Source organism: Lingula anatina, chromosome 6, assembly GCF_051362555.1.
Source record: "Lingula anatina isolate TDL-2025a chromosome 6, LinAna3.0, whole genome shotgun sequence".
Lineage (NCBI taxonomy): Eukaryota > Metazoa > Brachiopoda > Lingulata > Lingulida > Lingulidae > Lingula > Lingula anatina.
Window position 1 is genome coordinate 16,335,363 of NC_141772.1, and position 22,473 is coordinate 16,357,835.

Consider the following 22,473-nt stretch of genomic DNA (forward strand, 5'->3'; position numbering starts at 1 on the left):
TGGCTGAATTAAAGCAAAATAATACATCTTTCACCGCATGAGGATAATTGTTAGCCATTATTTTGATCAAAACCAAGTGTTGGTTGCATGCCGCTATTTTAATAATTTGGTGTAATTTATAACCTTTGAACTGTGGGCTTGTATTAGGTAAAATGGTACTATTCTGGGGACTCAAAAGTAATTTTACGGTGCTAATTTGGTGACAGAAGATAATAAAAAGGTACCGTAATATAAGGTTGTAAAATAAATTCCAAGATGAGTTTCGTTGAGTCTGTTACAAAAATGTGGAATCCGAACCATATGCTCAAATATATCATCTAGATTTATCTTAAGTGACCATCCACTAAAAGATACTGAATAATTTAAAGGTAAGCAATAAATATATATACAAAGCGGTATTATATTATTAATCTTTTACTGGTCAATGTGAACCAAAAAGCCACATGTACATTTATGTCCCAGTCACTGGGGCTTGCATTTGCATGTTAAATATAGTCCAGAAGATTTGAAGGGTGAAAAATGTGTCGTCTTATAATACTATGGAACTTGGTTAGTTGTATTGATGCGAAAATGCCCGTGAAAGACAAGCAAATGGACTTTGCTTTGAAATAGCTCCAAATCTTGTCTGCAAAATCATCCAGCAGCACAGCAAAAAAAAAAAAAAAATGCATGATCAGCTCTGGTAGGCCAATAAGACAACAGCCAGTAAGAATTAAGGTTTTGTTAGTGTCCTATGAGAAACAGCCAAACAATATATTAAAATCCAGTTTCCAGAGAAACATCAATGCATGAGAACATGTTGCATCAGAGGAAAGTGGTATCTTTACACAAAAGAAGGAATCTGCAAAACCAACTTGAAAGCAGCAGCTGCGCAGGTAGGCAAGAGGGATAAAGCAAAAAAGTCGAGGAAGCAGCCTCTTTTCCTAGTTGACAGTGCCAGTGATCATTCCTAGCATGATTTGGCCAGACAAGTCATCTCACTACCAATAGAAATCCATAAGGCAACTACATAGTTCTCATTGTTTCCAATGGACGAACAAGCACAAAACATCTACAGTATATGACAACTACAGGAAAATTCATCTTGGAATCATCTTAAAACACCTTATGCCTTTTTATTATCCTCTGTCACCAGAATAACACCGGAAATTAATTATGTACTTCCAGAATAATAACAATTGATGTATTACGATCATATATGAAAGTCCAACAGCAAGGTAATTTAAATTATTAGCCATAATTTTAAAATAGTGACAGGCTCTTGGATATGAACAACAGAATAGCTAACAGTAGTCACCATAAAGTCGAATCAACCATGCTGGTCTCTTGCACTTAATCTATGTCTGGCAAAACCATTTTATAATTGTTATATAACATATTTTTGCACAAATTTGACTTCAAGACGTATACAAGCGAAGGTGGAAGGTGAAGACGTAAACCTGTATTGGTGTTGGAGCCTTGTAATATTTTCTTTTTGTATTATATCTCAGAAGAGATAAGACACGACTTCTACAACCCAAATGATAAGAAACGATGTATAACATGCTAGTGTAAGAGCAATAGCTTCAAATTGATGAGTTATGCCTTACCCGTATTTCAAAATTGTGACTGGCGGCCATCTTGGATTTGAGGATCAAAATGGCTACCGATTGTCTCCAAAGCACCAAGTATGTGTTCTTTACCTTTAAATGAGACATTTTGGTCTCTGACGCTTGTTTCATGGCACATGTAAGTCTATTTGACAACTTAAGCCTACATGCATATTGATTTTGGAGGCTAAAATAGTTTGTACTCACATTTCATGAAACAGATAATGTATTCTGCACCAGAAAATAATATAAAACGACGTATTACTCATTTACAAAGATGTAATACATATAGTTTCAAAATAGCGAATTATGCCCAATTTCAAAATGGTTATTGGCGGCCATCTTGGATTTGAGGGACAAAACGGCCACAATGGCCTCCATAATGGTAAAAATGTGTTTTTTTGCTCATAATATAGTCCAATAGCGATGGTATATAACAAAAAATTGCATTGAGATATATTTGAATACGGGTTATCAATATCCATGGTTTTGCAGCGTTCACACATATCTTGGTAAGCACTTAAAACACCCTCTTTGTTCCTTCAAATCACCTACTATCACCATAACAATATCAAAAATGACTTTTGCACCCCCAAAATAGTAGGAATCGATATATATATCAAGTATAGTTAGACCAAACGCTTTAAAATTCAACATAAAATAGCAAAATTATGTCCACTTTCAAAATGGCGGGTGGCGGCCATCTTGGATTTGAGGCACAAAATGGCCACCAATTGCTTCCAAATGATCAAAAATGGGTTCCTTGTCCCTCATTTAGTCAGGTTTGATAATCAATACATGTTTCTAGGCCAAAAATTAATGGAAATATGAAATATTATATATATTTTGGCACATAATTTGCATAATTTATGCTAATTAATGTATCGATAGAGGGCGTCTCTTTGGGTAAAAAATTTTCTTTTGGCCCAAGGAACATTTATGCCAAGTTAGACATTTGTACTACAAAATGCAGCGTTTGGCCATTTTTTGGTCCTTAACAAGCCTACTATTGTGACCTTGAGGAGCAATTAGGTTTGGTCGTTGCGGCACGCATGAACAGTAGTTGAACTACCACACCTGGGTCTTTTGTTTTTGACAACTGTTCACTCGTCATCGAGGCGCTTGTTCAAGACTACAGGCTGATATCTACTAGTACTACCAGTGGCTTCATTAGTAACGTTCCCACAATACTTAAGTTTTCTGTCCGTGCATACAAACCCTGAAAAAGGACAGCCTCGCTGACGAGAACAATAGACGTTTCTCACCCCTCTCTAGGATTACCCCTGCCCTCAATCTCGTCCATCCCGGTAGTCATGAAAATAATTTAACCCCCGACAGAATATGCTTCTGCTATCAAAATTAAGTCTACTTTTCTAAATTAATATATAAGTTTGCAAGTTCTTATTTACAAAACATCATTGGCTATGTCCGAACCTAAATTTTATGTTAAAAATTGCGGTACTGTCAGATTTTAGCATAAACAGAGAAAATTGCAGCAGCGCATGAATCTAGATGAGATGCACTACTTTCCCACCCCGATTAGGATCATTGCTATCACATCGCGCACCAGGCAAAATCGGTGTGGTGGCTGATACTCTGTAATGCGATCTGACACACACCTTGAAAACGGGTAGTGTGGTCTGATAAACCGGTTTATACTGGACCCGTAGGTTCCGAGTCTGGTAGTTGGGAAGGCCTGTAACTTATAACTCCTTGATTCAACGTACTTTCATAAACATGTAGTGTGACCACACTGTCAGCTACTCCCCTTGTTGCACGTTGCAAGCGATTTGTCTCATAACTATGACAAGGCGTTCTTTTTTCTTGTTGTTTTTTAAAAACGGACCGCTTTGTCAAGGCTAATTGCTCAGCTCCCTGCGCGTCATATGTACTTAGCTCTTTGCGCGACCTATGTAAACGCTAAGATATGAATGTTAGACCGGGTAGTTGATTGTTTTGCCCGGGCGCCGCACTTATGCTTTCCTACTAGAGCGATCTAGAACAAGTCGCTAGTTTGCCCTGTTTGTAACTAAAGCAAAATATGCTCGACATGCCGTTTCTGCACGACAGCCGGAGACACAGTAATTGTATAAGGTATGGTTTAAGCTTGTTCGAGAGATGATAACAGTCGCGTTTAACAAAAGATAGTAAGACCCCCTCCTCTTTAACTGATGTCTTACACTGTTAATATTGACCGCACTTTCATATATTATGTTATACACTGTCAGACTTTCCCCTGTTGCACGTTGGCGTTGGATTGTACTTGTGCCTCTGTCAATGCACCTCATTTAGTTTAAATATTTTTACCGCATAAACCTTTGTGGTTAAGAGTTATTAGTTTAGTAGTAGAAATAGGATGCTTGGACAAAAAGCTTCTAGTCAACTCGCTAAGACCTAGGGTGTGATGCTGCTATCATCCGAGGAAACACCTACACTGAATCCTCTACCTGAAGTCCCCCTAGCTGAAACAAAAAATGCCCCTTGAAACGGTCCATTTTTAAAGCGTCGAATCATTTTTGATATCATTGAGCGTTAAAGCGTAGGTTTATTCATCATGATCTATTTTGTAAACAATACTTGCCTAGATTTTACTTGGATAAATCATAGTCACTGTTTGGCTACTCGCCTATAATGCGTGCTGAATGACAGACAACTTATAAATATTATCTGTGTTACTGTGTTTATGACCACGTTAAGTTAAAATAGAACGGTATCGGTGATTTAATCCATCCAACATATTTATATTTCTTCTTTTAAATCCAGTGTTAGGTTAACATCAAGTCAAAGCAAGCCTTGCAGATTGATTTTGTTTAAATTTTCGTAAATTAAGTAAAGCTAAGTAAAGCCTGTTTCTAGTTCATCCACACTATAAAACTGCATGAAGGATAACAAGTCTCTGAAGCCAATTAACTTTCACAATGCCGTGTGCTTTAGAGTCCCATGTTATACTGTACAATAAAATGAGTATGGCCTGAGAGAAATATAAATATGAGGCAGTGTATGAAGATGTTTCAAATAATAAAAATCAAGAATTTATACATGTTAGGTACATGCACATCACTTGATAAGTCATTTCACAAAAATGGCATCTAATTTTTCAGATAAACCCCCACTTTTATCGATCTCAACGCCTTGTCTGATGTTTACATGTAGGCGTATACTCCAATATTAATTGCGAACAATATCAATAGCGACTCGAGATCGTTGCCTGTTTTTCACACTTTTACACAAACTCATGAAGGGTTAATAAAAGGATTCGCGTTGCGACATCTATCTCTTTCTTTCGAACAAGCAAATTAAGGGCTGACCCGAAGTAAGCTTTCATAACTAATTTCTCTTTGACTGTACAGGGGTATATTGTAATTACTCCACTTGGTCGCCTCCATTGTCTTGTAACATTGACAAATAATGTGTTTTCACACGCGAGTTTACATAACTCCTTTGCCTTGTGTCTTTATCAAGGTTATAATCAGTTTGAATAGGTTGTCTTGCCTCACTTAAAAAGGGAGTTGTTCTTCACACTGGTTGTTGCCTACATTTGTGTAACTTATGCTAACCTACTTTGTACAAATATGGTTTTAATAAATCGCCAAAACTATGACACTAAACTATGAACATTGTGTATCAAACATTTTGATACGGTTAAATAAATGTGCAAGAAGGATTACGGAATGAATTACTATTTACCCCCCCCCCCACGCGCCCTTCAAAAAATGCTCTTTTGATTTCGAAATGAATTTGTTTTTAACGCAAAGAAGTCCAATACCTCTTTCACGACTCAGTCATTGTACAGCATGTTATATTACTCTTTACCCTTTTTATTTGACACTGTCTCTGTTTCTCTCCCCTTTTACTTTCTCTTGTTAGAAGGAGGGCAAATAATTAAGCATTCAAAATATGCATCACCAATCTTCAGAAAAGAATGAGTGAATGAACCATTGGGCTGATTCACAACGTCCGACACAGCAGAATAAATTAAATAACAGCTTTCACAGATTTAACTGCAGTTAGCTGTACAGCGTCACTATATACATAATCCGCTGCAAGCGCGAAGCTGTTGAACAAAAGGGTAGTTCTCTAGGGAAGACCTTTTGTTTACATAAGTACTCTAAGGGGGCGTGCCTAACCAGGCGACAAGAGGATTAGGCTAGTCACTATATTCCGTCAAATTTGTTTAGCGACCCTATCATTATCGCACTCCCTCTATTGTATTTTCTGACGTTATAATTGTATCTAATCTTCTTATGGTAGATGGAAAAAATAATAATTATGTTTCCGTTGTACGACGTTTTAAAAGCGTCAGAATGTTTTAATCCCTATCCTGTGAATAGAAGGGGGCGGACAAACAATGGAAAGCCGTCTAATCCCTTCAAAATTCGAACGCAAAAACACAATAGTTTAGGCGTAATAACACACAATACCTTAGGCGAGTGAACCCCATGACGCCTGTTTCTGTGGTCCAGCGCGAGCGCGACAATCCGCTGTGACTAGGTGTAGTTAACAGCAGGATACATCAGCCAGAAGGTGCCCATTGTTTGTTGCGGCGATAGCTATAGGATTTAGCTTTACGATGCTAGAACCCATGCTAGCTAACCCGTGCCAGTCCCGTGGCCACCTATCCTTATGTTCACTAGCTTGGCACGCGCAGCTGATCATGTTTTAAGTGTTGCAAGATAACTGCTAGTTTAATTTAGTATCAGTTATTTAATTCAATATGAAGTGTTCTGTGGTCAAAAATTGAATTTGATAACCATGCATCAGCATCGTACATCAGCATGATCAACAAATCACCCCGTCTCAAAAAGTTTAAAGATGCTCCGCACACAAATTTTCATCATCGCGACCTGTGTAAAAATAGATTACTGTTTAGAAATAACAAAGAAAGAAACATTATTAAAACAATTTATTCACATTACAAGCTGACGTGTTGCCTCAATTACTACATTAAGTTACATTTTATATAAAATAATAGAGCGAATCCGTAAAAGGATAATAATAGAAAATCTTAATAAATAAATAAATAAATAAATAAATAAATAAATAAATAAACAGGCCTGCAGCCAGGGGGAGTTCAAGAGGTTCGAAAGTACCCCCTTTTGCTGAAAAAAGGTCCACTCTGGGTAAAATTTGACATAAGTACATGGGGATTTTTCGGTAAAAGGTCCACTTTTTCAGAAAAAGACACCCCCCCCCTTTGAAATTGCTGGCTACGGGCTTGATAAATAAATAAATAAATTATTTAAAGAATTAAGTAAATAATTAGATGACATTAAGAATCAAATAAAAAAGATAAAAATTAGATGGCATCAATCATTAACAAAAGGTAAATCATTTCAAACAATTTAATAAATATATTATGATTTAATAACTAAATGAATAAATCGCTGTGAAGAAATAATCATTGTCGCAACTAACGCGGTGAGTGTCTACCCATTATCAAAGGCCACAGATAGATTTTCACTAGTTACAAGTATGGACAGATGTGTATCTGGTTATTTGATGGGACCTTTTGGCACCGCGTTAGGGGAACGAGCACATTAACTAACTTCTTTTAAGATTAAAGTGAGTGTCCTATCATTTGAAAGCCAACAAAATATTTCATTCCACATTAGAGAAATTAGCCTTATAATTACATTTGTAATTTTATAACTGGGTTTATGTAACTCTTCACTGTTCAGTAACTGTTATAAAGGAAAGTTAGATTTTGCTTGTATGAAACACATTTTTTATTTTGATAAAAATCGACTGCGCATACAGCATATTGATATAAGGCTTTCGATGATGATTGTGCATGAAACGTCAAGTCATTTTTCCTTTTCATAATAGTGCTGGGCACCCAGGTGATGAATCTTTTACTCGACGTGCATATCCTAATATTGTATAGGCATGATTTCAGGTTGTTCGGCAACGATGACGATTGCGTTCAAAATGGGTTGTTTGCAGCATAACGCCCTTATGCTTTGTGATATATGTGAATAAACCTAGCTTACTAAATAACTATTACCAAAGTGAAGCATGGCTTTAGGTTTAACAGTCCAAGATTTATTCAATAGTCTTGTTTCATTAACTTTGCGAATGGAAGTCTCCGTCGTCAACGTTAATTTCCAATATGATTTTACATCACTTATCTGATTTATCAATCTTATTGTTTAGGTTTTGTTTAAGGTTGTATGAGAAAAGATAATGATCGCGTTTTACAATTGATTGAGGGCTACAGTAAGTCCCTCCTCTTTGGGCGATGTCGAAGACTGTTAATTCAACGTACTTTCATAAACATGCAGTGTGACCACACTGTCAGCCATCCCCCTTGTTGCACGTTGCAAGCGATTTGTCTCATAACTATGACAAGGCGTTCTTTTTTCTCGGACCACTTTGTCAAGGCTAATAGCGAGAAGCAACCTATTGCGTCACTACTATCTCATGCATATTAATGAGTTCACTGCTGAACGCGGAAGTCGGACAAGCACAGCAGTCTGCACGTTGAATTTCAATGGCGAAGGAAGGGACACCAACGGTTTCCTTCGTAAGATTGACCGAGGATGATGTCCCGGGAGCAAAATTTTCCTATGAAACAGCAGCTGAACATTCCAATATCCAGTTGAGACGTTGGCTTGCCTGCAGGGGCTTAAAATCTAGTGGAAACCGGAGTGAACTGGTCGAAAGGTAGGTTCAGTGATATTTCTTGTGACTGTAAAACACGTGTATCGGAAAGAGACGTTCTTATAAATATTCATGTATGTCTCTACATCAGTGAAATATGAGTAACTCGCAGTTGCTATCATCGATATCACTGATAGGTTTTCGCGGGTGGAATGAATATACTAGTAAACATATTACGTGTGTATCAAAATGCGACCGGACTTCACAGTGTCATGTTCAGAAGCCTTGTACTATCGTGTTAATATAACTACGGTGCAATAAAATGTCGTCTTCCTATAGTTGTGAGATGGTTTAGTCAATGTGGGTACTAATGGCCAAACTTTGACTGTTCTATCAGCGTAAGTATAACACGTTGCTCTTGTATCCTTGTGTGTGTATATAAACAAAATGAAAATGGCGGTCTCGTTTCATAGGGCCCACTGCACAAGTGGATTGCTTTAGGGTTTTTTTTTTTTTTATTTCCAGGTTGCATGTATGATTTAGACTTTCAATGTTTATTATAGGCCTTTGATATCAATTAGATATAATTAGTTTTAAAAATGTACTGAATTATTTTAGAACATGTCAGTTGATTGAACATTTTGTTGAACTGCATGCAGGTAGGCCTGCACTAAGTTAGAATTTAATGCGTCTTAATTTAAAGTGCAAACATTAGCTGAGTAGTTATTTACTGACAGTACTCATACTATTGAGCCAAATATATTTTTTATAATGTTTTACACATTTCAAGTTTTATGACCAATGTTCTTTTATACACACACACACACACAGACACACACACACACAGGAAGTCATTGTTTTGTGTGGCATTATAGACATACAAGTTGGTGCAGGAGAGATTTATTATTGGGGCTGATCATTGTTTTTTAGATCATTTCCCTCCAAAAATAACTTGTCTTTAGGTGTTCGACCATTGCTAATGTTTGTTTTTTGTTTTTAATCTAGATGCAATGACTGCATAGCAAGTGGAAGGTCCGTAGACATCGATATTACCATTGATGGGGGGAAATGGTACCAGAAAAAGGCAGGTATCTTGGTGGAAAGATCTGCCAACAAACCTATCCCGCCAGTCACAGGATGGAAGCCATTGGTAGCCACTTCGTTGCCAGCACAATACAATTATGGGAATGTATATCACTGGTTGGTGGAGAGCATGCCAAGCCTTCCAGGGGATACGGATAACCAGAGTGTGGTTACTGGAAAACCTCTAGTACGAGGACAACAGTATGTTCAGTCTGGCAATGTGGGTTGTGTAGAGACTAAAGTGTCTGACAGTATATTTCATGTCAAAGCCAAAGTTTTGCCCTCTATGAGAAATGGAAATCCATACACTGTGACTATTGCGCTGTCCGTTGTAAGTGGAACTGTGTTGGATGCCACTTGCCATTGCAAGTCTTCAGCCCTAAGCAGATGCAGCCATATTGCTGCTGTTCTTTTATCACTTTGTGACTCTGCAGACAGGGGTGCCTCTGATCCAGCATGCACAGACCTGCCGTGCCAGTGGCATCGTGGCAGCAAAAGGAAAATGCCTGACAGCATCAACAAGAAAGTATATAACTCCAAGCGAAAGCAAACTAATGTAATAGCCTTTGACCCTCGGCCTGCAGGGACAATTATTACTGTAGAGGCCAAAAATAAGTTTTTGACTGATTTAGGTAAAGCAGATACCATATGCATGTGGCAGACAACTCTTCAGTTTACATATATAGACTATGACCTAAGTAGGGAAAGGAATGAGCTTCTGTCCTGCATGGTAGTCCACATTCTGAATAATTTAAGACCTAGTGTGGATGAGGAAGCAGCTCTCATGCCAAACACAAGTAACCAGTCTGCATCCACAGAGTGGCACAACCAGCGAAGTGTAAGGATGACAGCGTCTTCTGCCAAGGAAGCTGTGATGTTGTGGAGGAAAGAGAGCGTGGATCAGTCGTCAGTTGTAAGTGAAGCTTCTTTGAAGTTTGTTCAAAGAAAAGTGTGGGGACTCCATCAGGTCGTCACTAGGTACATGCAGGAAGGTTTGGAGAAAGAAGAGCAAGCAAGAATGGACTATTTTGCTTACATGAAACAGCAGTCTCCACTGGTAGAGGTACAGCCCACTGGATTATGGGTAAATGTTGTAGAACCCTGTCTTGCATGTAGTCCTGATGGAATAGTAAAAGACCCATCAGAAAATCCCAGTGTGGGATGTGTAGAAATTAAGGTGTTGAAGATTTTTAGTCACAGGTCACCAGTTGAGTTAAAAAGTGCTGTTGAGAGAGGGGAGATGAAAAAGGAAATGTCGTCCCAATGTTTCAAGATCAACAATGGTAATTTTACATTGAAAAGATCTCATGGATACTATTATCAAGTTCAATTTCAGTTGGGTGTTACAGGTCTTAGTTGGTGCGATTTTGTTATGTGGTCACCTGTAGGGGAACCTGCTGTGGAGAGAGTTTACAGAGATGATGTGTTTATTGCTGAGATAATGTCTGCAAACAAGAAATATTGGAAGGCAGTTATTGCCCCTGAATTGGTAGAAATGAGGGCCCCACGCAATCTAAAACCTTTTAAATTGAAGGGTTAGTTAACAAGTTAATTTTAAAACTGACCTGGATGGTTTTGAGCCCTCTGGTGCATATTAGTCATTCTAATTTTTGTGATTTTATTTACTTACATTTTGATATGTAATTTTTTAGAAGACTGCATTATATGTGATTAAATTTGAATGCTTTTCATATCTTGTCCTATCATTGTATTTCAACAGCACAGGTGTATCAATGAGAGGACTGATGGTAAATAATGAAGGTCTTCAATTTTTTTTAACTGACATGAATAGTTTTGAGATGGCATCTTTAGTGTTTTTCTTATTCATGCTCAATTTTTGTAGTTTATGTGCATTTTAATATGTATTGTCTTAGAACAAGGTGATATAATAAACTATGAACAATTGTCATATGTGGCATTGTCATTGCTCTCATTTCAATAGCACAGATATGTTAATAAGAGTACTACTTGTATATAATTAGTTTTTCAGTTTTGCTTAATAATTTTAGTAACGTACAAAGATTCACGGAAAAAAATTGGAAAGAAGACATTAGTCAGGATGACAAATATTTTTTTCAATAAACATTTTGCAATAATGATTATTAGTGTTTTCATTTTGTCCATTTGCATATTGCTTTTATAAGATTCAGGGGATCTAGTAAATACTGCACATCCATATATTTTAGCAAAGGAAATCTCAAAAGTCAGCTATTTTCATCTAAATAGCCAATTGTCATCTGGTTTCTTTTTAAAACATATTGTTGCATTTTGATATATCACCTATTCATCATAAAATTTTGCAGTTTATAATTTACAGAAAAAAATTCTCAGTGCACCATTTTCTTAATCTAAATCATAAAGGGGCTGTAAGGGACAGAAAAGGTTCCAAAACCCATACAAAACTATTTTTTTCTGGCAAACTATATTTCTTATACCAAGCAGTAAAGGTTGGCAGTAAGTTGCATTTTTCAAGCAAACTAGGATGTAACCTCACTTTTAGGGTTGATGATAAAAAGGGGAACTCTAGACATAAAATAAAGAAACATAAAGAACATTTAAGAGAACAAATTTTGAGGTGACTCCCAATTCGATCTGAACACTGCAGATGCATTCATGTGATGAAAATAATTGCAAATGTTAATTTAAATTTGACAAACAATAACCCAGTTTTTTTATACATGTAAACCAATTTATTGCACAAGTCATGGAAAATTCTTTGTATCATTATGTATATACTGCTTTCCTTTGTAGGTTTAATAAAAGAAAATACATAAGTTCACAATTTTCAATTAAAAAATTATTGCTCTTTCAACACCCAAAAAACATGGCACAATTAAAAAACCCTGAAATTAAAGGGATAATAACTCTTCGTATGAGATCTATATTTCACAATTAAAACATTGTGAATAACTCATAGAAATATAATATATTCTGTTTTACCACAAAAACGGCAGTTATAGCTATTATTCTGATATCTGAGCTTGTCTTTAGACCACGTGACCTCCATTGATGGCTATACTATGTTAAAATCTCTTAAGAGATTTTAACAAAAAACCAAACTTTTTAGAAAAAAACCAGGGACTAACTTTGAATGTAAAAATGGATTCATTAATCATTGGTAAGTATGGAAAAATTGTTGTTTACTCCAGGAAAATTCATTTTTTGGCCGAAACGAAGAGTTATTATGACTTTAACTATATACAGAAATTGTTTTCTTAACCTAATTATGTCTACTACCCACTGTACTTATTTTGCCAGAGGGTCTTGGAAATTGACGAGGCAACCAGCTACAAAGACAGCCTGTGATGCTAGTTCTGTCATATTCAAAGGCATTGTACCTGCTATAAGTTTGAATTTTTTTAGGCGTTCATTGTACCTCTCAACATGGATTCGGGCCTTAGAAAGTTTTTTACACAGTAGCTCCTCCTGTGGTGTTAGTTTTTCTCTACCTTTTAGAAATGGAGGAATGTTCAAAGAAACTTGTCTAGAAAGTAATAAATCCTCTACAGTAAAACCTCTATCTACCAAAAGAATGTCACCTGGTTCTAAATAATCTAAAATGCCACACTTTGAAAAAATTTCACGGTCACTAATGGCACCTTCATATAACTCAGAAATATAAACACATGCACCATTTGGTGCCACTGCAATTAGGCATTTGAAGGTATGATGATTTTTGTAGTTGGAAAACAGATTGCCTTGCCTTGCAAAATTCCTAGGCATCTGGACAAAAAACTCTGTACAGTCAACTGAACATCTGACATTTTTAAAGCCTTTGAAGCTCTTAGGCATAAACTTTCCTAAAGTTGACCGATCTGGAAACATATCGGCCTTCAAATCAGTAAAATGAAAATAAAGAAATTGTAACCAGGTTGTAAAAATACAGCGCACTGAAGTAATTGACAAATTGAATAAAAAACTAAGCATAAAAAAACCATAACCACGACGCAATCTAACCAACATTATAAAAAGTTCATCAATGGGTCTGAGACTCTTGCAAGGCCTATGAGTTAAGTTCCAATATTTGAGATTATTGACAGCAGGCCCGAGAAAATTCAAGAACGACATAAAGTGAACCAAAGTCAATCCAGTAAAAAACTTCATCTGCTTAGGGTTATCTTTGACAGAAGCAAAAGACAAAGGAGGCTTATTCTTGCTAATGCTCCCAGGAGGTGTAATGGGGGTTGACAGGGTTTTCAGTTGGTTTTTCAGCAGCAAGTTTTCAACTTTACTTTGAAGATACATTCTGTCATATGCAGTCTGTGAAGCTGCATCAGCTACTGTCTTTTCATCAGCCTCGGTATTTTTCGTCAAGTGACATTGACAGGCAGCTTCAGTCTGAACCCCAACAGAAGCCATCTGGAATATACAAAATGAAAAAGTTGTCATAAAGCAAGAAAAGGTATTTTAAAGTAGGTGAGATAAATAAATAATGTCTAGCCCTGTATCCCTCTTTTGAAGTGTAGGGCAAAAAGATAAGAATCTTAATAGAGTGATGTAATGATGAATACAGGTGACCAGAACTGCACTAACAATGAAGAAAGACTGGAGATATACCTGTAAAGTCAAGTGACAGCTGCAAACAATACTAGAAAGGGGCAAGTGCTAACTACATGTTTTATGCCCAAACTTATTGTAAGGTGTCAGATAAAAATATGGCATAAAAATACAGGATCTAATTAAGATGACATTTACTCTCTGGAAAGAAAGCAGAGGTGGAGAGGTTTTATTTAGACAACAAAGAAAACATGTATTACCAACATTTGTAATTTATATAAACATATTAAATACCTTTGGTCTCTCATTCAAGTTGTCCGTTTCTTTCTGTATTGCTTCAGCATGGTCCACCAGTGTATCCGACAGCTCATTCAGTTGCACCAAGGCCTCAGCAGCTTGAATTTTATCCTGAATATTAATAAATAAATTGAATTGTTAATATTCTCATGCTGAATATTTTCCACATGACATTGTGATAAAATGTACATACCTGTTTTATCTTGAACAGAACTTACCAAATAACACATATCTTTAACATGTATTTATAAGCTGATTGATTTTTTTTATGGATTGTCTATACCTTTATGTCATTCTTAATGTTTACCCATGAATTGTCCATCTATTTTTGAAAGCAGTTTGACATGTATACAAATCATAAGATTGAAGGCTAGCATAACTGCTCATCCCACACTTTCAACAGCCTTATTGACACCTCTCCTAAAAGATTGTCATCTACCACACCTACTATTAAGGTGATCACACCTGTACTGCAATGAAGCCTGTCATGGTATGGTTCTTACTATCATTTAATCTGAATTTTGCACTATTATGTAACCTATTCAATGCCTAGTTGACTTTTTCTAATGATGGCAGTAATTAGCTTGTTTTATCACAAGCCCTGAAATCTGACATGTGAACAGTTAATCTTATCTTCTAAAGATATGCTCTTTCCCTCTTCTCACTTTAAATGGATCTAGCATGCACTTTCAAATGAATTTGTCCCTTTACATAAAAAGTAATATATTTAACCCTAGACAGACATGTAAACCTTTTGTATGACATTTTCACATATATAACTTTTACAATAGACACAAAAAAAAACATGTGCTAGATTACCTGGTCTGCACAGCTGCTATCCTCTCTTTCATGTGTTCCAACACCCTCTTCTGTGCACGACGAGAATTCGCCGAGCTGGAGCAAGGCCTCTGCAGCTTGAAGTCTGTTTTGACGTGCTACTGGAGGCTTTCTCCTAGGGCGACTTATCTTCCTCACCTACATCAGAAAATAATATAAATTGGCTTATTCCTACATTGTTTAGAGAAGAATCTTAAACAAAAACCCATTTAAACCTCTTACTGGCCGATGGCATGGATAGATTCTTTATTGATACGCCTTCACAAATAACGTACAATCAAAGACAATTTACATCTAACTATAACAGCACAAACAAGTAAATGAATAAATATACTTGATTTCAATGTTTACTTGTAGAATAATACCAATAAGTTAGTTTATAAAAAGATATATGAAAAGTAAAATGATAAATGCATGTTAAAGCAACCCTGTTGAAAAAAAACGAAACTACTATACTTACTCGTTCTGCACTGGCAGTAGCAGGTATAGGGTCTGGGTAATCTTCTGTTGGTCCACGACCGCCAACGAAATGTTTACTGCAAATGTACGTGGACTTTGTTATTTTCTCAACATTGAATTGATCTTTGGGTCGCCCGCATGCATAGATCCACTTTTCGCACTTCTCCCGTTGAGTTTTAGGCTTTGGAAAATTGATGAAAAAAACCCCTTCCATCTCCGGTCTATCAGGGTAACGCGAGTCATTTCTGCAGGTGCCATAACAACAATGTTTTGTGCAAACCATACTCAGAGTGTAAAGCACTGAAACGTTTGCTTCTCTTCGATGAAAGTCACGTCACTGTCCCTGTATACACACTGTCACACTGTCCGACTTCGTTTGTTTGTACGACCATGATAACTAGGTCAAATGTGACGGAAGAGCTGCGCGCGCATAAATTCTAAAATTAATCGACTTGCTTCTCGCTATTGCTTAGCTCTTTGCGCGTCATATGTACATGTACTTAGCTCTTTGCGCGTCATATGTAAACGCTAAGATATGAATGTTATACCGGGTAGTTGATTGTTTTGCCCGGGCGCCGCACTTATGCTTTCTTACTAGAGCGATCTAGAACAACTAAGTCGCTAGTTTCCCCTGTTTGTAACTGTAGCAAAATATGTTCGACATGCCGTTTCTGCACGACAGCCGGAGACACAGTAATTGTATAAGGCATGGTTTAAGCTTGTTCGAGAGATAATAACAGTCGCGTTTAACAAAAGATAGTAAGACCCCCTCCTCTTTAACTGATGTCTTACACTGTTAATATTGACCGCACTTTCATATATTATGTAATACACTGTCAGACTTTCCCCTGTTGCACGTTGGCGTTGGATTGTACTTGTGCCTCTGTCAATGCACCTCATTTAGTTTAAATATTTTTATCGCACAAACCTTTGTGGTTTAGAGTTATTAGTTTAGTAGTAGGAATAGGATGCTTGGACAAAAAGCTTCTAGTCAACTCGCTTAGACCTAGGGTGTGATGCTGTTATCATCCGAGGAAACACCTACACTGAATCCTCTACCTGAAGTCCCTACCTGAAACAAAAAATGCCCCTTGAACCGGTCCATTTTTAAAGCGTCGAATCATTTTTGATATCATTGAGCGTCTTTAAACGAAAGCTTTTAAGTGACAAAAACAGAACCGTGTGGTGATTATTTATTAAAGCGTAGGTTTATTCATCATGATCTATTTTGTAAACAATACTTGCCTAGATTTTACTTGGATTGATCATCGTCACTGTTTGGCTACTCGCCTATAATGCGTTCTAAATATTATCTGTGTTACTGTGTATATGACCACGTTAAGTTAAAATAGAACGGTGTCGGTGATTTAAACCATCCAAAATATTTATATTTCTCCTTTTAAAACCAGTGTTAGGTTAACATCAAGTCAAAGCAAGCCTTGCAGATTGATTTTGTTTAAATTTTCGTAAATTAAGTAAAGCTAAGTAAAGCCTGTTTCTAGTTCATCCATGCTATAAAACTGCATAAAGGATAACAAGTCTCTGTACCCAATTAACTTTCACAATGTCCTGTGCTTTAGAGTCCCATGTTATACAATAAAATGAGTATGGCCTGAGAGAAATATAAATATGAGACCGTGTATGAAGATGTTTCAAATAAGAAAAATCAAGAATTTAAACATGTTCGGTACATGCACATCACTTAATAAGTCATTTCACAAAAATGGCATCTAATTTTTCAGATAAACCTCCACTTTTATCGATGTCAACGCCTTGTCTGATGTTTACATGTAGGCGGTATACTCCAATATTAATTGCGAACAATATCAACAGCGACTCGAGATCGTTGCCTGTCTTTCACACTTTTACACAAACTCATGAAGGGTTAATAAAAGGATTCGCGTTGCGACATCTATCTCTTTCTTTCGGACAAGCAAATTAAGGGCTGACCCGATGTAAGCTTTCATAACTAATTTCTCTTTGACTGTACAGGGGTATATTGTAATTACCCCACTTGGTCGCCTCCATTGTCTTGTAACAGTGACAAAGAATGTGTTTTCACACGCTAGTTTACATAACTCCTTTACCTTGTGTCTTTATCAATGTTATAATCAGTTTGAATAGGTTGTCTTGCCTCACTTAAAAAGGGAGTTGTTCTTCACACTGGTTGTTGCCTAACTTATGCTAACCTACTTTGTACAATTATGGTTTTAATACATCGCCAAAATTATGCCACTAGTGAACATTGTGTATCAAACGTTTTGATACGATTAAATAAATGTGCAGGAAGGATTACGGAATGAGTTACTATTTACCCCCCCCCCCCCCCACGCGCCCCCCCCCCCCCCCCCCCCAAAAAAAAATGCTCTTTTGATTTCGAAATGAATTTGTTTTTAACGCAAAGAAGTCCAAAACTCCTTTCACGACTCAGTCATTGTACAGCATGTTGTAATCGATATTTAAAAAAGTTAATTTTTGTACCCCGCCTTTCAGTGTTTATTGTGGTGCTTGCTTTCATCGGGGACACTGCCTGTTGAGGTTACAATTACGTCGCTAGCCTATCTCCATAGGTTACTGGAATATATCTAAGTACACGTAAAGCTTTGTAAAGTCTCTTTTGTCACACATCATAGTTATTGAATTTTGTCTTGAATGAAAAAATACCCTCAAATTATCGTTTTGTGCTTAAACATTTCATAACTTGGACCGAAGTTTGATATACAGTGTACTGTAGCTACAATGGCATTCCACAAGTTGGGTCTGCTGGGGGAGGGGGGCATTTAAGTGGTAAACGAAGAAGTCCACCTGTAAACAGCAGCGGTTTAAATGATCGCTATCTCGGTTCCTTTTTCTTTGACAGCATCATAGAAAATGTTATGGGATAAAGTCACACGTACCCACGGCGTTGTTTTGTCTTCAGCATTTCCTCCTTCTTGCTTACTGCAATTATTATCGTCAATAAATGAAACCGAGAAAGTATGCAATTAAATAAGGGCACATTGAATATAATCACTAGGTGCATTTCGCTGAGTGTTAACAAGATCTAGCGAAACATTTTATTTCAAAATAAATTTATATGTGATTTTACCTCTGTCGTGTGTGTTATTTCAAACAAAACGATTTCCTGAAAGACCAACTTTAAAATGTATGTCTATTCAGCAAAATAATGTAATTAAATACAACTATGAGTAATGTATTTAAACTACGGCCGTATATGCGATGGCCATGTGGGATTATAATTGCATACCTTGATGCAAAACAGTCTATCGTTTCTTCCACCGCGAGTCCCTTTAATTAATGTATTATATTACTCTTTACCCTTTTTATTTGACACTGTCTCCGTTTCTCTCCCCTTTTCCTTTCTCTTGTAAGAAGGAGGGCAAATAATTAAGCATTCGAAATATGCATCACCAATCTTCAGAAAAGAATGAGTGAATGAACCATTGGGCTGGCACACAACGTCCGACACAGCAGAATAAATTAAGTAACAGTTTTCACAGATTTAACTGCATTTAGCTGTATAGCGTCACTATATACATAATCCGCTGCACGCGCGAAGCTGTTGAACAAAAGGATAGTTCTCTATGGAAGACCTTTTGTTTACATAAGTAGGCCTACTCTAAGGGGGCGTGCCTACCCAGGCGACAAGAGGATAAGGCTAGTCACTATATTCCGTCAAAATCGTTTAGCGACCCTATCATTATCACACTCCCTCTATTGTATTTTCTGACGTTATAATTGTATCTAATCTTCTTACGTTAGATGGAATAAATGCACACATACATAATCTTATGACTGCAGTAGTAATAATAATTATGTTTCCGTTGTACGACGTTTTAAAAACGTCAGAAATGTTTTAATCCCTATCCTGTGAATAGAAGGGGGCGGACAAACAATGGAGAGCCGTCTAATCCCTTCAAAATTCGATCCCAAAAACACAATAGTTTAGGCGTAATAACACACAATACCTTAGGCGAGTGAATCCCATGACGCCTGTTTCCGTGGCCCAGCGCGAGCGCGACAATCCGCTGTAACTTATTAACAGCAGGATACATCAGCCAGAAGGTACCCATTGTTTGTTGCGACGATAGGATTATAGCTTTAAGAGGCTAGAACCCATGCTAACGCGTGCCACTCCCGTGGCCAACTATCCTTTTGTTCACTAGCTTGGCACGCGCAGCTGATCATGTTTTAAGTGTTGCAAGGAAACTGCTAGTTAATTTAGTATCAGTAATTTAATTCAATATGAAGTGTTCCGTGGTCAAAAATCAACAAATCACCCCGTCTCAAAAAGTTTAAAGATGCTCTGTACATAAATTTCCATTTCCATCGCGACCTGTGTAAAAATAGATTACTGTTTAGAAATAACAAAGAAAGAAACATTATTAAAACAATTTATTCACATTACAAGCTGACGTGTTGCCTCAATTACTACATTAAGTCACATTTTATATAAAATAATAGAGCGAATCCGTAAAAGGATAAATAATAGAAAGTCTTAATAAATAAATAAATAAATAAATAAATTATTTAAAGAATTAAGTAAATAATTAGATGACATTAAGAAACAAATAAAAAATAGATAAAAATTAGATGGTATAAATCATTAAATAAAAGATAAATTATTTCAAATAATTTCATAAATAAATTATGATTTTATAATTAAATGAATAAATCGCTGTGAAGAAATAATCATTGTTGCAGCCAACGCGGTGAGTGTCTATCCATTATCAGGGCCACAGATAGATTTTCACTAGTTACCAGTATAGACAGATATGTATCTGGTTATTTGATGGGACTTTTTTGCACGTGCGTTAGGAGAACTCGCACATAAGCTAACTACTTTTAAGATGATAGTGAGTGTCCTATCATTTAAAAGCCAACAAAATGTTTCAATCCACATTAGAGAAATTAGCCTCATAATTACATTTGTAATTTAATAACCGGGTGTATGTAACTCTTCGCTATTCAGTAACAGTTATAAAGGAAAGTTAGATTTTGCTTGTATGAAACACACTTTTTATATTGATAAAAATCGACTGCGCATGGAGTATAATGATAATAGGCTTTCGATGACGATTGTGCATGAAACGTTAAGTCATTTTTCCTTTTCATAATACCCAGGTGTTAAATCTTTTACTCGACGTGCATCTCCTCCTATTGTATAAGCATGATTTCAGGTTGTTCGGGAGCGATGACGATTGCGTTCAAAATGGGTTGTTTGCAGCATAAGGCCCTTATGCTTTCTGATATATGTGAATAAACCTAGCTTACTAAATAACTATTACCAAAGTACGTAAAGCAGGGCTTTAGGTTTAACAGTCTAAGATTCATTCAATATGGGCAGTTAACTTGGACCAGTATTGTTTCAAACCTTTGCGAATGAAACAGTCTCCGTCGTCAACGTAAATTTCCAATATGATTTTGCATCACTTATCTGATTTAACAATCTTATTGTTTAGGTTTGGTTTAAGGTTGTTTGAGAAAAGATAATGATCGCGTTTAACAATAGATTGCGGGCTATAGTAAGCCCCCTCCTCTTTGAGCGATGTCTAAGACTGTTAATTCACCGTACTTTCATAAACATGTAGTGTGACCACACTGTCAGACATCCCCCTTGCTGCACGTTGCAAGCGATTTGTCTCTTAACTATGACAAGGCGTTCATTGTTCTCGTTGTTGTTGTTCAAAAATGGACCACTCGTCAAGGCTAATTGCTTAGCTCTTTGCGCGTCATATGTAAACGCTAAGATATGAATGTTAGGCCTATAGTTGATTGTTTGTGCCCGGGTGCCGCACTTATGCTTTCTTACTAGAGCGATCTAGAACAAGTTGCTAGTTTACTCTGTTTGTAACTGTAGCAAAATATGTTCGACATGCCGTTTCTGCACGACAGCCGGAGACACAGTAATTGTATAGGCATGGTTTAAGCTTGTTCGAGAGATAATAACAGTCGCGTTTAACAATAGATAGTAAGACCCCCTCCTCTTTAACTGATGTCTTACACTGTTAATATTGACCGTACTTTCATATATTATGTAATACACTGTCAGACTTTCCCCCGTTGCACGTTGGCGTTGGATTGTACTTGTGCCTCTGTCAATGCACCTCATTTAGTTTAAATATTTTTACCGCATAAACCTTTGTGGTTTAGGGTTATAAGTTTAAGTAGTAGGAATAGGATGCTTGGACAAAAAGCTTCTAGTCAACTCGCTTAGGCTTCGTTCACATGGAAAGTCTATTTTCTAAAAATCTATTTTCTATTTGCGGTATATCTTGTGATCACAGTCTGTGCCCTGAATATCCCGCGGCGTAATTACTGGCAGCGCGAGCCAGTTACCTCCAAAGCTGTAATTAATTCTCGGCTGTGCTCGGAGGAGATTCTGATACCTTGACGCATGCGCAGTAGGAAGTTAGAAAGTTAATGGCGGTCGCTGTTGCTTTGAAAATGTGTTTGTGGATTTTGTGCAACAACAAGACGAAGAAGATGAAGAAGCTATACACACGACAGATACGAGTGCGACTGTCATGATCCGATGGCAAGCGATGCGGCAACGGAGGATGAGATTTTATAAAATGCGAGCTCAGCCGAAAATTAATTACAGCTTTGTATAAGTAACTGGCTCGCGCTGCCAGTAATTACGCCGCGGGATATTCAGGGTACAGACCGTGATCATTAGATACCGCGAATAGAAAATAGATTTTTAGAAAATAGACTTTCCATGTGAACAAAGCCTTAGGCCTAGGGTGTGATGCTGCTATCATCCGATGAAACACTTACAATGAATCTTCTACCTGAAACCCCCCTAGCTGAAACAAAAAATGCCCCTTGAACCTGTCAATTTTTTAAAGCCTCGAAGCATTTTTAATATCATTGATCGTCTTTAAACGAAAGCTTTTAAGTGACAAAAAAGAACCGTGTGGCGATTATTTATTAAAGCGTAGGTTTATTCATCATGATCTATTTTGTAAACAATACTTGCCTAGAATTTACTTGGATTGATCATCGTCACTGTTTGGTTACTCGCCTATAATGCGTGCTGAACGAAAGGCAACTTATAAATATTATCTGTGTTACTGTGTAAATGACCACGTTAAGTTAAAATAGAACG

The 22,473-nt window shown here is 36.9% G+C and overlaps 2 protein-coding genes and 1 long non-coding RNA gene across 3 annotated transcripts in view; 2 read left to right on the forward strand and 1 right to left on the reverse strand.

Annotated features, from left to right (window-relative positions):
* Window positions 1-22,473, forward strand: part of LOC147761246 (uncharacterized) — a 381,866-nt gene that overhangs the window by 296,532 nt on the left and 62,861 nt on the right. The gene's annotated exons all lie outside the window — the stretch shown is intronic.
* Window positions 7,988-11,372, forward strand: LOC106180092 (uncharacterized). The gene is made up of 2 exons (XM_013563983.2): window positions 7,988-8,252; window positions 9,195-11,372. Exons 1-2 carry the CDS (start codon window positions 8,080-8,082, stop codon window positions 10,810-10,812), a joined length of 1,791 nt encoding a protein of 596 aa, XP_013419437.2. The 5' UTR covers window positions 7,988-8,079; the 3' UTR covers window positions 10,813-11,372.
* On the reverse strand, window positions 12,464-15,824 carry LOC106180094 (uncharacterized). The gene is made up of 4 exons (XM_013563986.2): window positions 15,364-15,824; window positions 14,886-15,041; window positions 14,064-14,177; window positions 12,464-13,631 (listed from the first exon to the last, which is right to left on the reverse strand). Exons 1-4 carry the CDS (start codon window positions 15,643-15,645, stop codon window positions 12,519-12,521), a joined length of 1,665 nt encoding a protein of 554 aa, XP_013419440.2. The 5' UTR covers window positions 15,646-15,824; the 3' UTR covers window positions 12,464-12,518.

What these genes read in the sequence shown, in the direction of transcription:
- LOC106180092 (XM_013563983.2), top strand. Translation starts at nt 8,080, where the DNA reads ATGGCGAAGGAAGGGACACCAACGGTTTCCTTCGTAAGATTGACCGAG. An exon ending in CGGAGTGAACTGGTCGAAAG is followed by an intron (nt 8,253 to 9,194) that starts GTAGGTTCAGTG and finishes TTTTTAATCTAG; the next exon opens with ATGCAATGACTGCATAGCAA.
- LOC106180094 (XM_013563986.2), bottom strand. Translation starts at nt 15,645, where the DNA reads ATGGTTTGCACAAAACATTGTTGTTATGGCACCTGCAGAAATGACTCG. An exon ending in ATAGCAGCTGTGCAGACCAG is followed by an intron (nt 14,178 to 14,885) that starts GTAATCTAGCAC and finishes ATTAATATTCAG; the next exon opens with GATAAAATTCAAGCTGCTGA. An exon ending in ACTTGAATGAGAGACCAAAG is followed by an intron (nt 13,632 to 14,063) that starts GTATTTAATATG and finishes TGTATATTCCAG; the next exon opens with ATGGCTTCTGTTGGGGTTCA.